A 15,583-nucleotide genomic window follows, 5' to 3' on the forward strand; every position below is an offset into this window, starting at 1 on the left:
AGATCTGAGATATATACCTGGCAATCATGTCAGGGACCAGTTTCAAGATCTTTACTGGGCAGGTGTCGTGGGGGGAGCCCGATTTGGCTTTCAAGATTAGGCAACTAACTTGTTGAGGTGAAGTGGCAGAGAAGTGTGGAAAAGAACAGTCACCTAACTGAGGAAATATGAATTTTGTGATCAGTTATGTCCCCTATCGTAGACCCCAACGGCTCCATGTGCATGCTATAAGTACATGTATGTTCCCTCCAGTTCCAGTTATGAAGACGCAAATACATGTGCGTCCACCGTCATCATGTCCTCTTTCAGATCCGCCATGAATGGGTCAGATATTCCATTCCTAAGTATGAAAGGCCACCGACTTTATGTGGTTCACTTTCCACATTTTACAGATTCAGGCGAGTAGGCCCTGAATTCTGTCATCAAGCCTTTTCCTGCCTTCTGCCTCTGAAAGCTCCAGTCCGAGCCCGCATATGTATCCATGAACTTTGTCCTACTCCCTGCGCGGCTAACGGTGCCTGATCCAGCCTGTTGCCTGCCAAAAACTGTATTTCACCTTCAAGATTATCTGCTCCGCTCCTCATCCGATGCATTCCTGTCTAGTAGTTTAGGTAAACATTCTTCCAGCTACCGTGCTAAGGGCCAGGCCTCACTGTCCTCATGCAAGTAATTCATAGCCCCTGTTACCATGGAAGATTCCTGCCCCCTCGCATCTCATGTAGACACTTAGACGCTTGTACACGCACTAACAGTCAGTATAGAATAGATTTCATCATAGAGACCTTTCCTTTTGGATAATACAGTTCTTTAAACATAAGATATTAGATATGATTTGGGATTAGGTTGACATGACCCCCCAGACTTCTGTCTCCACATGTAGAGCTAAATGTCAAGTCCCCTTCACCCTCTAGTTGCACGTCAATCACACGTCATGCGGCTGCGCGCGCATCTCTGCCAAATAATTCTGCTGACATTACAGGATTCTCTTATGGATCCACCCACTTGTGACATCATGTTTAATGACGTATTTAGTTACGCCTATGTTTACGCCTTTTTTCATTACGTATGTGTATCATATCTGTATTATCAGATTGGACTTTTCTAAGAGAGGAAGGATGGAAGCTTGTTCCAGGCTGAAGGAAATGTCCCGGTGGCAAACATGGTATTAAAGATCTGAGATATATACCTGGCAATCATGTCAGGGACCAGTTTCAAGATCTTTACTGGGCAGGTGTCGTGGGGGGAGCCCGATTTGGCTTTCAAGATTAGGCAACTAACTTGTTGAGGTGAAGTGGCAGAGAAGTGTGGAAAAGAACAGTCACCTAACATATTCTCAATAGGAGTTCTAGTAGGATGAGAGTCCCCCTTATCGAAGTCCTGGGAAATAACATTTACTTTCTCTTTGAAGGCGGTAGCGAGGGCATCACAAAAAGATTGATATCAGAGGGGTTAGTTTTATTTGAGATGTTCGTAAGTCTCTGAACAACTTGAAAAAGTTATTTCGGTGAGTTAGATGCCTTGTCAATTGCCTGGGCAAAGTAGCTACTCTTTTCCTTTTTTATGAGATCTTTGTATGAAGTTAAGGCCTTCTGGTATAGTACTTTCGTATGGTTAGTATAGTTTTTTCTTTAAATTCTTTCTTGCCTTCTGCAGGCTTGTTTTTCAAGCCTCAGGGCTTCTGAGAACCAGGGAGGCGTAGGCTCCTTCTTAAAAGAGAGCTGATTTTTAGTAGGAACTAGCTCCCTGAAGGTGTCAGACAACCAATTCGTATAGCGTGCGGACGCTAACTCGGCCTCGCCAGGTGGGGGAAGGTAGTGCTCAGCTAACGACTGCTCCAGAGTAGCAGTGTTTATTTTGCTTCAGTCTATGTAGCTGACGTGGTTGGACCATTTTGCCTAGGCGGACGATTGCTAAGGTTTTCAGTAGAAAACCTGATAACCGAATGATCGGACCAAATCACTGGAAGGATGCTAATAATTTTTAATGATGGCTCATTAGAGAAGAGGCCGTCTAAAGTATGACCAGCTAAGTGCGTGGGCTCCTTAACTAATTGTTCTAGCTTTATCCATTCCTGTCTCCTGCCAATGCTGTAGTAAATTTCTTTTGAAATGCCCTTAGTTTATCTGGCTGCTAGAATTTTACTGCATTACAGATTGTATCCATTGGAAACTGTTATTGTGTTTTTACTGTGCATACACTACTCAAACAAAAGCTTCAATATTATACATATGAATTCATAAGTGGATAATTCTTCAGAGCACGTTTATTCTGGACTAAATTTAATCAAAGGTTCTTTAATAAACTTTGCCCATCGGCCTTTTTTGTGTTTAATTTGCAGCAGTTGTAACACTTTTTTTATTTCCTTGTTCCTTCTTTCTTCGTTTCTTTCCGTCTTCCTTGCTTTTTTCCTGTTTCTTTTTATTAGTTTTTTCTTCTTTTGATTTTCTTCCTTCCTATCATTCTTTGTTTATTTCTTCCTTTCTTTCTTTCCTTCTTTCTTACTTATTTTCCTTTTTTCCTTCCTTATTTTGCTCCTTTTCTTTTCGTCCTTTTCATCTTTCCTTCTTTCTTTCATTTTTCTTTCTTTCCTTTTTTCCATCTTTCTGTCTTTCCTTTATTCCTTCCCATCTTTCCTTCCTTTTCTTTAACTTTTCTTCCTTGCCTTTCCTTTCCTTCCTTCTTTCTTTCTTTCAGTCATTCCTCCTGTCAGTCTTGCTTTTTTCTTTCTTTACCTCTGTCTTTTCTTTTTTCTTCTTTCTTTCCGTTTATCTTTACTTCTTTGTTTCCATCTCTGCTTCCTTCTTTCCATCTTTCTTGCCTTCTTCCCTTCTTTCCTTCTTTCTTTCCTTATTTTGATCCTTTCTTTTTTATTCTTAATTTCCTTCTTTCTTTCTTTCCATTCTTTTTCATTTCCTGCCATCTTCCCAACAATTTCCTTCTTTCTTTCCTTTTTTACACTATCTTCTTTTCTGCTTTCTTTTCATCTTGTCTTCTTTCTTTCTTGCCTTCTGCCCTCATTCTTTCCTTCTTTTTTAAAAGTTTTCTTTCTTTAAGATGAGGTGCCGGTAGCCAATGGCAGAACGTTTGGCTTTTTTCGGTCTGTGTTACCCAAGATCTTTTGAGTTTACTGAAATGATGTGTATGGCATATTTACTCATAGAGGTTTTCTGTCATGCTTCATTCTTTTGTCCGTGGTCGTGTCATTCACATTTTTCTCCTACCCACTCAGGCATTAAGGGGAAATGCATCAGCCCGCTTCAGCCATTGGCTGACTTCACTAAGAATGACGGCATGCGGTTTTCAAAATCAGCAGATCAACACACAAAGTAATTCGTGAAGAACTATCGTAATATGTGCTTGTTTGAGACCCAAATATTGTTTTGGCCTTTAGTCAATGTTTTTTTTAATAACAAACATTCAGCAGCTTTCTGAACAATAACGTTTTGCAAAAACCATGACAAAACAAACAAGAATCGCCAGACCTATTGGCTTTACCAATACTTGTTTGAATTGAGACCGCTCGTTTCTCTTCAAACAGTGAGCGTGGAAAGAATGTGGGTACCATCATTACACCGCCCTAGCCTGAATGCAAGAGACTTCACAGTATCATATTGGGACCGCAAGAGTTGTGAACAGAAGGCGCTTGCTGCACCTTGCTTTCAGTGACAGCGACTGCAAGATGCCTGATCTTGGAGCTGCAGTGGTGGTTCTCTAAAAATGTGCATCTGTTTCATGGCAGCCACCCCTGATTACAGGAGGAATGGATATGGGGCCATGGAATATTTTATACTCCTAAAAAACCTCAAAGTATCACCTAATACATTACTGAATGGCAGAAGGCCTCATAGTGCTGATAAGTACCTTTCAATCTAGATTCAACAGCTCTCTCTTATTCCACATAAACACCTGTTCCATTAGTCCTGGTTGCTGTATCATTGGGTCTTTTACTACATGACATCACCAAACAAATAGGTTTAAAAAATAACCAACCTGCAGTGAGTTTGCTAAGCTCTCACTTGGACTTGCTAGCGCCGCGAGGATAGCTGTTGTCGTTGTGCCAATGTTAGAACCCAGCGTCAAGGGGTATGCACGCTCAATGCTAATGACTCCAATACCTAGTGAAGACATAAGGAATACTTAACCTTTGATTTTGAGTTTTGGCAAACTGATTCTAGACAGCTAATGGCAAAGACTTACCGACAAGAGGTGTAATAGCAGATGTAAAAACAGAACTGCTCTGAACAATAAAGGTCATTCCAGCTCCAACTAACATGGCCAAGTATCCTGTGACCCAGGCAAAAGGGAATGGGAAATCTGAAATAAAAATAAAGTATGATTAGGATATTACTAGCAGGATTTTAAGACAATTTACCTTTCTAATACAGGTCCATTGAGGGCTGTTTGTGCTATTCCAATTTCTCATTGCAAATATAACCCTGCATTAACTACAGCTTAAGTTCTAGAATACTCAGATACTCTGTTTGCAAAGCTGTTGTATTGCCCATTCCTTCTCATCTTGCCTGAGACCTTTGACTGTAGTTGATTCTATACAACCAGGTCCCTAACATTGTCCTATCTTAGCCAGTCAAAATATAATTCTTTACACTTAGAAACGCTAGCTCTTAACAAATCAAAGGCCAATGCACATACTTTTTAAGGTTGTAGGTGTCACTCAAAGGTAAGATATGGCTCAAGAAGTAGAGGTTTGGGGAAAAAAGAGAATAATCATGTACCTTCCGGTTTGTCTATGGAAAATGCGTTGAATTAATGTAAAATCAGACATTTATGTATATTCATAAAAAACTCCTGATTATTTTCCAGTCCTTGAAACACACAGCAATTTATTGTTAAAAAAGGTAGGGGTGAGATCCCGGACTATTATAAAGTAATCTACAGTCCAGTTCAACAGAGGCAATAGGTTTCAGTGAGGGTAACCTTAGCTCACCACAGGGAGCACGGCCTAAGCGACAAGGCAAACCCCACAGAAGGAGCATTGCTGAATAAAGAACTAAATGCCTGCAAAGTCCACACAAAGTTCAAGATAACAATTGATATTTCTTAACAAGAATAAGGTAAATATCGACCAAAAAATACAAGTTTAAAAGTTATAAGAAAATGAAAAAAACACTAAAAATACACATTTCTAGGAAAAAATGTGGCATTCGAAATTAATGGAAAAATACAAAAAATGAAAAATGCCACAAAAACATGAATTAAAAAAAAACACAGCATCACTTCACCCAACTCAGGGTGTGCTGAAAGTTGGAATTCTCCTGCCCAGAACATAGTGGTTGGACAAGACACAAATACTCTGTGTCTATGTGGCTTAACCTCTAAGGTACCTACAGCAGCCTTTTGGAAAAATAGCAATTTCCCTCTATCACACAATGACATTGGAGTCTTTGGAACAATCTCACTATAGAATGGCTTACCTTTAATTTGCAGGGTGGAAGAACAACATATGCGACAGTATCTGGAAACCAGCCATAAACTTGCTCAGTGTGGTTGATTACTCTCTTGCACCACCAGGCTCACAACTTTGGGACTTTTGGGTTACGTGAGACTTGCACAGAGAGAAAGTCACAATCTGGAGGGATGTTTAAGGTGCCCAACTTCTTCCAGGTCATGATGGCCATTGTTTCCTGTTCAGAACTTTTGTAGGATCATAAAATGAATTCTTTGTGTGGTAGCTTTGTTTCCCTTCCATTTTACTCATTAGAACTGACACACCTAAAAACTATGATTTGTAGGTGAGGGACAGGAGCCACCCACCGAAGTAGCCTTTCAGACCTGTCTTAGGCCTCTGCCACTGCAGGGCATGCACGTGTATTGATTGATTGATTTATTATTAACCGTTCGATTAGTTTAAATCATTACAGTAAAAAGCTAAAATTAGAGCCCCACCCCCCTTACCCACCCACCCTTTCCACCCTCCTCCCGGTGCCCCCTGTGAAATTAAAAACCCCATTCCAACAGTCGATCTTATGGTGCGGGGACCTTTCAGCTTTCTAGCCAGGTACTTAATTTTGATGCGGCAGGGTTCTAGACAGAGCACTTGAAGTAGCGGCGAGGTCTTCTTTGCCCATTGGTGTTTGCGGAATCTGTTTGTTGACGCATTTTGACAACTCTGATTTTAGAGCTTTCAGAGCTTTTCAGAGCTTAAGGAGAGTCCTTTATACTCTAGCGTCTAGAGCTTGTTCAATCAGGTAGATAAATTTTGCCGCTCTTGCGAGGTGGTGTGTTTTTGTTTCCGAGAAGCACCAATCTGATACCTGCTTGCAAATTCTGATGCCATGGGCTCTAAAAAGGGGACGAAGCAGCCTCTGTCGTTCATTGGTGAATTTTGGACAACAGCACAATAAATGAAGCCAAGATTCCTGTTGGTAATTGCATAGGCGACATGAACGGCTCCGTTTGTTCATGCCCATGCTGGGTTAAAGTCCCGAATTCTGAGGGCCGTTAGCCTCATAAAAAGGATTTTCTTATGGGCCTGGGCCCCCAGTGCTTCCATTAGGTATGGTTGGACTTTCCCCAGGATGTAAGATTCGTCCAGTGCCTTTGTGTGGGTGTTATGTCGGAATGCAGTTAGATCCTTTTCATAGGAAATGGAGCGGACCTGCCGTCTCATGGTGTTCAACCAGGCCTTGTGCGGGATTTCTGTTAGGGGCAGACTTTTTCGATCTATGCTTAGGGTCTATATTGCTTTGCCCAGCTTGGTATGCCAAGGGGAGGCCTCTTCATTGAATATTGTTGCCAAATGATGTTTTAGAGAGTTGTGCGGTGCTTTAAGGACTCCAATATAATACTTTATAAGATCTCCCTGGAGGGCCAGTTCAGGTCTGGCTAGCCCTAGTTCCAGCCGTAGTCTCGTGTTCCACGCGTTCCTGGGTACTTGCAGCACAATCTTGTGGGCTTTGACTTGCGCTGCTGCTATAAGTTTATCTAAAGCTCCTGGAAATGCCAGGTGGAAGTAGTTAATTGCTGGAATTCATTTTGCCCTGAGCACTTTCAGCATGGGTTCGACGGCGGGGCTGGTCAGGCATTGGCTTAGTCGTCTTATTGAAAAAATTACTATGTGGATTTAAGCAGTTAGATGTTTTGTATGAGCTGCCAATGTTGCCCTCTCGTTCAGCCAAACTCCGAGATAGTTGTAGGCTGCTGTGGTCCCAATTTGGAGGTCTCCCATCTTCCAGATCGATTGTTTTCTGTGCGGGTATCTGCCAGATATCATTATCTTCGTTTTCCCTTGATTAACTGTCAGGTGATTTTCCTTGTTGTACTTCCCCAACTCTTTAAGGGCTCTTTGGAGACCTACCCTTGTATGGTCCCTCACTACGGTGTCATCTGCGTACTGTAGGATTGCCATTCTTACCTTGCCCAGTCTCAGTGGAACTAGACTTGCCTCTTTCAGGGCTGCCCTCATGTCTGCTGTATAGAGGTTGAATAGTAGGGGGGCCAGGACGCAACCCTGTTACAATCCGTTGTTGGTTTCAACTTTTTCTGATAGAGCTGTGGGGCTTATCTTGACTTGTACCCAAGTATCCTCGTGAAGGGATATGATGGCTATCAGTAGCTTAGGAGGTACCCCCCAGGATGACAGTTTTCTCCAGAGTTTGCCCCTATCAACTCTATCAAAAGCCGTGCTGTAGTCAATGAAACAGCAGAACAGCGGCAGGTGCCTGACTTTCATAGCAAGTTTTGAGAGGTAGGCCAGGGCCATGATGTTATCTGCTGTTGCGCTATTTTTCCTGAAGCCGGTCTGAGCATGCACGTGTAGTTTACTGCCATAGTGACATGGCACTTAAAGTGCTTGCCATGTCTGAAGCTCCCCTTTTACTGCACATGTCACCCCTCAGGTAGGCCCTGGCTAGCCCTATGAGCAGGGTGCTGTGTAGGTAAAAGGTAGGACGTGTACCTTAACTGTGTGGAACTTCCTGGTAGTGACAAACAACCTGTTCGGTTTCTCAATGCGGTGAGGCTGCTCTTCTCATAGGTTTGAATTGGGAATTCCCTGATATGTTCTTCAGTGGTAATTTCTAATACGAAAGGGGTAGCGTGGCCATGTTTGGCATGTTTGGAATCGTAGTATAAAATCCTGCTCATTGGGGAAAGCGACTTTGTTATTACTACTTTAGAAATGGCACTTTTAGAAGTGGGCATTTCAGTGTGCTTGTGACTCGTTGCACCCTACCTGGTTGTGTGTTCAGCGTCTGGTGTTCAAGTGACAGAAGCTAGGATGTGCATTGACTCTCGACAGTCACTGGGGGGGTTCGAGGTGCATCCTGCCTTGCCTGGGTGCCTTATCCCTGGGCTGAATAGACCTGGCCTGCATTTGGAGGGGTGGGAGGAGTATCACTTGCACCTGTATAGGCTGTGTCTCCTTTTTCACAATGCTGTCTCCGCCCCCTGGGATCATGCTGCACCAGGGAGGACAGCACTGGTTTGGACCGGGTTCAGAGACCCTTATAGCAAAGAGAACAATGTAAATTTGGGGAATAAGTATTGCACCTAAAATCCCAGGAACTCAGATTACTTCAAGGAACAAGAGGACCCTGCCAAGAAGAAGACCGGAAGGACTGTATGAGGAGTGCTGCCTTTTCTGTGTGAGGTGTGGGTTGGCCTGCAATTGCTGCTTCTTGCTGTGGTGGAGGAAAAGGATTGACTATTTTTGCCCTGTTGTGGTATCCTGCTGGAGAAGAAATCTCCTAGGGCCTGTGTGTTCTGGCCTCCTGTTCTGGGTTACTCAGGGACATCAAAGTTTCCGTGTACTTTGCCCTGAAGCGCTCTGTGTGCTATACTTTCTCAGAGCTCCGTGTGTTTTTCTCTGCAAGCGCTCTTCCCTAGAGCTCTGTGTGCTTTACTTTAGCCAAGCGCAGTGGGCTCTGTTTTCCCACAGTGCTGTGTGTCTTCCTGCCTGAGAGTTCAGAGGGCTCTCCTTAATGTTTGTGTGGGGTGAAGCCACCGGGGGCACCTCCCCGTACACCGCCTTGTACCCGAGTCCAGGCCAAGACCCTCCCGCGGTGCAGGAAAACCTTGTGGAACCCGAGAAGTCACCATGCGGCCACTCCACAAACAAGGCTGGGGCACTAGGCATTGCCTAGCAAACTTCCAGAAGCCGGGGAGAAAAGTTGTAGCTCGCTGCAGGCCCGCCCAGCAGGACGATGCATCAAGCTCCTAGAGCAGCGAGAAGGCGCTCTGGCAGCCAAGAGCTTCGCCGCCACATTGCGATGAAGGGAAACCTCTCGTGCCTCCCACTACGTGCAGCAGGTGCACCGACTTCAGGAATCTGCTGCTCCCGGCTAGGGAACCGGGTGAGTGCCCTTCCCTCCTCCGCCTAGTATCACCAAGTCCTCGCAGGGCCGCAGTGGTGATCTAAGGAAGGAGGCATAATCAGCCACCACACGGTTGATGGCTGTACACAACTACAGCCTGGGAACAAACCGGGTTACTTCTAACCGCAATCCAGGCCTGCGTTGTGAAGGTCAGGCCAGTTGTGACTGCCAGCTAACTCACCTACAGCATTATCGCAATGCCTAGCTTTAAGGGCCTGTGATGATAACAAAGCAAGTATTATCTTATGTGATCTCATGCATTTTTTTCTATCCTTACAAAGTGATTTGTGACCTGAGCGAGGTACGTGTATTGGCCCTAGGGCACTACCTAAGATGTTATGACAATTGCTCTATGGCAAAGTGATTTTTATGGTCAATGTAACATCATGACAAGTGCCTAGTGGAGTCTCTTTTTGTGATGTGTCTAGTGGCCACTGGTGTGTGTGTGTTGCGCAAAAGCTATACACACTGCTTCTGGGAAAGCCTGACTAAGGCTACCAATGAGGTGAGCAGTGTAACTCCCTTACACTGCCTGGAGTGGTGGGTTCTGCCTGGCTTAGGTGCATACCCTAGCAAACCAGAAACCCCATTTCTAACATACAGGAATACCACTGGATATACTCTTAAATGTCTTTGTGCATTGCCTTGCATGTGCAGAAACCAGCGAGGTGAATGTGAGTACTTCGTCCCTTCTATAATGTATTATTGTCCCAGTCCACCAAGAACCAAACACTCCAACTGAAGATGGATTGTGTAGCAAATCAGTGCTTAATTTTAGTCTGTGGTTTCCAGTGCTCGTCACTGGTACATAATTGGCAACACCGGTCCTTGTGAGAGCTTGCCACAAGGTGGCGCTGTCTGGCGAATTTAAGAGGACCACAACAACAGTTAATTATAAATTCAATAATAAAAAATGACTGTTACCTGCTGCCCAAGCCATTCTTTTAGCTTTTGGGGGCCTGAAGTAATTTGAATTGGCACACTTGGAGGAGTCTGATGGTTAGTTGTTATGTTGGTACTGTCATTAGCAGCGCTAGCAAAAACAATGCATGATGAAACCTGCAGTGGCCTCCAGATGAGAGCCCTGGCACTTATGTTTTTACAAATTAAGACCTGAAGCAAATTTGGTTGCTTTTACTACATATACCTAGAAGCACTCATTAAAAGCAACTGCACCAAATACCTCTCATAAAGCAAGCATTGAAAATGATGCATTGGCGGTCCGCACAGGGTACGCACTCACATGCCAGACGGAACTTGCGTAAACAATAACTGTAGCATATTATTTGGCATGGTACTACTGCAACAAAAATATTATGAATAATATTTAATATGCTTACAAATTACCTGTGTTGAGAACCTTTTTAATGACAACTGCAACTTGTCCTTTAAGCATCGAATTTAGGAGCTTGACAATTAATATCAGACATGTGCAGAGAGCAAACAAGGACATAGCCAATAGAATCAGACCAATCGCCAGGTCTGGAAGGTTTGTGTTTGCAAACATGTGCTGACCTAAAAGAAAGCAAAGCAAACATGGGCCATGGTTAGTTAGTATTAGGATTATAGATAGGTCATGTTCAGAAACTGGTATTTGATCTTAATAGACAGTGTGATATCCGTGATACTTGTCTAGCCTGGTGTAACTGTCAGAGCACCTCAATAGGGTCTAAAGTTAATAGTGAAAGTTCTGGGGCAAAGGGGTAAACATGGAGATTTCTTTTCAGGAATTCCATCTACCCTGTGTGAAACGCAAGACCTTTTCTAGAGTTTACATGTGTTTGGCCCTATAATGTGGACTCAGGCATGCATTTACAGTTCACTGTTGTTGTGCACCTTTGGAAATAAGTGTGATTTTTTCTACATGTTCGCAGTCAAACGAGAGGCACTTGGAAAAGCATTACATTTTTCCAGGTACCGTAAATTACCACTTTGCTCTATTACTCAGAAGAGATGAAAATGGCCTGCTGGACACTGTATTTTAATCTTCCCAAGCAATTCAAAAAATAAATGTACATTCCCAGTAGCAGGTGAGGTTTATATCATTTAAACAAGTTGCAGTTTTTTTTTTATAGAAGCATTCATGACTTTTTCCACAATATTGTTATAGCTTTTTCAAAAAGAATTGTTGAAAATGTAAACATTATCACCCCATTTATGTACATTATTACGCATTGACGGCTCAGGCTCCACGCTAGGAAAAGACAAGAATTTGCCGTATAATATTAAATACGGCACATTCCTGCCCCTTTCCCTTTCACACAGCGAAGTGCTGCAAGGTGGCTTGCAGTGCGCGAAATTATGATAAATCTGACCCTCAAGTTTTAAACCAATTTCTCCTATACAGCCTGTATCTAATTTTACTGAGCAGTATTTTGATCCGCGGGACTGAAATGCATTAAAAAATGGAGCTCAGTGACAGAAGAGGGCTTTAATTTCTGATGTAATATTCCTAGAGCAGCCACTACTTCCTCCATGAAGATGTCCATATGGTCTAAACCGGTTCACCTGACAGAGCCGACCTGACTAGCCCAGTGAAGAAAAGACCTGCTAATAAAGTAGTCTTCAATTGAAAAAATAGCAACTTAATAAAACAGACCACTCACTCTATCACCAGCAGGCGACCTGAGGACGAATTGCAGGGAGGGCAGCACAGTGCGCCTGCTGCTGCCGTGTGGAAGGAGCCAGAGGAGAGAAACTGAGCACCGAGGATTTTCGCCGGGGAGAGCACTACAACTCCCATTTCCCCTGGCCAACGGACCTCACTTCCTGTTTCCGCTCACCCCAGCTCAAATTAAGCGCGTCCCGTTGGAGCCCGGAGAAGGCTGGGGCAGGCCCCGTCTCTAACAGGACATATATTAATAATTATTTTTACGGGGAGGCTATTTGGTGACACTTGTGCGTCCTGGGTAAGCGAAAGTCTAAATACTGTGACCAGAGTTTGGAGGTGGTTAATACTTTGGACTCCTTCTTGCTGAGAGCCGCAGATGTCTTAACGAAAGAGATTGAGGCTGAAGTAATATTGTCAGTAGGGGAGTGAGTGCTCAGACCCTACAGCCCCTACAGTTACCTGGTGTCACAGAACACTCCACCCATGTTACACCTGATGTGCCTGCCATCCTGGACGCACATAATGTAGTGGTATGCTTGGATTCCCAAGTTTTATCTAGTGACTGTGCCATTAAAAAGTATTAAGAGGGGTGCCAGGCCCCCAAAACGGGCGAAGACTGCTAAAACGGGCATAAGGGGAGGGCGGGTAGAGAAGCCATTAATAAAGCCACTGCAGGCTCAGTGATAACTAATTTGGAATTGGAACACATTGTCCCACGCCTCTTGCAACCATTGATAGAGAGTTTGGAGCAGAGTGAGACTAGTATCGAGATCAATTAGAGATCAGGTGTACCTCAAAGAACTGACAGGCTTGCAGAAAATCCGGGAGTAGAAATTTGTTTGTGTAAGTGTAAATGTAAAATCCATCTACCAGGTAATATGGTGCATAAAGGTAACGTAGTAACTTCTTTGCCTGAACAGTATCCTTATGTAATTAGAAGGTCAGAGAGTGGCGCTATGTATTCAGATACAATCGGGGGTGGAAGTGTCGGAAACGGACAGCAACAACACATGGTAAACAAACATGCAGGGTCTTCTAGTAATAAAGGCCAGGACATACAGCCTCCTAGAGGACCAGAAATGAGTAAGGAACTCAGGGGGGCCCAGGGTTTAGGGGAGGATGGGCAGTGTGTTCACCCACTAAAGCTTGACTCTGATGTAATTTTAAACCTTCCCCCAGCCGCTTCCCCATTTGTGATCATATTAGTAAACGTACCAAAACTTCATCAGACACAATTTGCAACAACTCAGCAACTGATGAACAAATCATTGCACTGGTTATCCAAGTCACCTGACCTAAATGATCATCCGACTATTGCAAATAGCATCATAATGGCTAGAAGAGTGCATTGGGTGGGTTACTCATTTAAATCATGTGTGGGGGATTGTATAGTTATTAAATTAAAAAATGAATACTTTGTGAAATCCTTCTGGACAGATTCCTCAGGGCCCCCTTTTTGCCTTCACAAATTTATGCTGTACCACTGGGCTTCTTTTATAGACCACAGGGAGTAAAGCTTATAGAGAACAGAATGTTCTTTAACCCAGATATCCAGCCTCCCCCTGCCCCCCTGGTTGGTCGTGATAGATGGAACACGATACTTGCAATCCCGCTGGCTAATAGATTTGCGGTTTTAGAAGGGCTTGAATCCTGCGATTGACAGGAGTGGGATAGGGAAACTCACCAGTTTCAGCAAAGCTCCGCTCAGAAGGAGAGTTTTCCGTCTGTATCTGAAAATACCACGGACTTGAGGGAAGGGATGGTTAAAACTATGAGCTGGAATATAGCAGGACCTAATTCAAAGCGAAATAATGATGATTGACTTAAAATTATTGACCGGTATGATCTAGTGTGCCTGCAAGAAACATGGGAAACAGGGGATGTTCACATAAATGGATATTGTTCAATTCAAACCCTAGCTACTCCGTCACAGTCAGGTAGAGCAAAGGGTGGCTTACTGAACCTGTTAAGGAATACACTATGTGTGAAGGTTTATCAGACTGATGTACAGTCCACTTATTTCCATATTATAGTTTGTAGTGGTCCAGGGGAAGAGGATATTATGTTAATTAATTCCTATAATAATAATTTTATGGGGAATATGGCAGGGGTAATCGAAACATTAGAAGACGCTATGGATAGGGCCATAACTACCCATAATCGCTCCCTGAATATAATATTGATGGGCGATTTTAATGCACACTGTTGCACAAAGATTTTAAAACCTGCATGTGGATTGTTGGATGATTAGGGTGAGGTCATCTTACACTTTCAAACTCATCTTATGGAGAATCACTAAATAGACTTTTGACAGTTATCAGTCAGTCAGTCAAAGTACTTTATTTCGATAAATAAATATCATAAAAAGGCATAGAAACAGTACAATCAATATTACAATATTAGAAAAAATCAACAATTCATATTATCTAAAATGTTTAAAAGGAGTGTCAGTAATAAAACATCATAAAAAACATCATTTAGCATAAAACATTAAAATTCTCCCAAATTCGCAGATGTTATAGTTCATGTAAAAAGTTAAATAATCAGCCAATTCGTTATATTAAAAATTAATCGGATTGATAGCAGGCTTACTTTTCTTGGCCCTAACAGCACCCACTAAAGAACTTGCAACATGGAACATGATCCTGGGGGTCTGCAATAACTGTAGATACAGGAGGGCAGGTTTGACCTGTATAAACCCCGCCTCCTTTAGAATTGGGAACAAATATTTCTTTCTTAAAGCCGCGTAATGGTCACAGAACATCAAGAAGTGCATTGTGTTCTGGATCGAGAAATCATCACAATTACACGGCGTTCCTTTTTCAGGAGGACACCAAGTTTGAAAATGACCAAGAGTAAAATGAATTAGGTTCAGCCGAAAGCGTGTAAGTAGAAACCGGTGGAACGGTTGATTAACAATAGACAGGTATAATTCAGGGCCCACATGAGTACTCAAAATAATACTGGCCCGCACCGAAGGTTTCTCATATTCTACTTGTTCTCTTTCTAGACATAACAGATCTTTCATCATACTTTTAATCAATCCAATATCTTTAACAGTTATTAGATCCGGGGAATGAAAAAGATCCGGTCTCCCTAATCTATCAAAACAGTTTTTGATATAGACTAACCACGTTATTTTATTTACTTTATCCAGCTGCAAACAATCTTTTAGAATGATATGGTTGAGCGGAATTTCTTGATTCAACCAAGTCTTTAGCCAGGCTAGAACGGGGGCCAGTTTAATCAGATCTGAGATGTAACCCATACCGAGTTCAGTGTGAACAATATGTGTGGGGGTAGACTGAGGGAGAGAAAGAACCGATCTTAGAAATTTATTTTCCGTGATCTGTATACTTTCCATAGAGCAATGACCCCAAATAGCACTTCCATATGTTGCAACTGCAAGGCATTTTGCTTCATAAATTTTTAGCAAAGTAACAATTGGCCTAGCGCCAAGTTTAATCATAAAACCCCTAAGTGCAGAAGATGACTTTACAAGGGCAACGTTTCTATTTTTTATCTGGGGGCCCCAGGAGCCTTTCTCGTCAAAAGTAATCCCTAGATATGGGAATGTTGCTACTCTACACAATTCTTGCTTCCCACAGGTAAATGTTTTAGAGGGTTTATTTTTGTTACC

General features: G+C 42.9%; 1 protein-coding gene across 2 annotated transcripts in view; it reads right to left on the reverse strand.

Annotated features, from left to right (window-relative positions):
- Positions 1-15,583, reverse strand: part of SLC34A2 (solute carrier family 34 member 2) — a 156,668-nt gene that overhangs the window by 13,272 nt on the left and 127,813 nt on the right. For both annotated transcript variants that reach the window (XM_085642312.1, XM_085642311.1), the window contains 3 exons: positions 10,680-10,847; positions 4,198-4,314; positions 3,991-4,115 (listed from right to left, as the gene is read on the reverse strand). In XM_085642312.1, the coding sequence (XP_085498438.1) occupies positions 3,991-4,115; positions 4,198-4,314; positions 10,680-10,847 (410 nt within the window). The remainder of the gene's footprint in view (positions 1-3,990; positions 4,116-4,197; positions 4,315-10,679; positions 10,848-15,583) is intronic.

The sequence above is a fragment of the Triturus cristatus genome, chromosome 2_2 (assembly GCF_964204655.1).
Source record: "Triturus cristatus chromosome 2_2, aTriCri1.1, whole genome shotgun sequence".
NCBI classification, from domain to species: domain Eukaryota; kingdom Metazoa; phylum Chordata; class Amphibia; order Caudata; family Salamandridae; genus Triturus; species Triturus cristatus.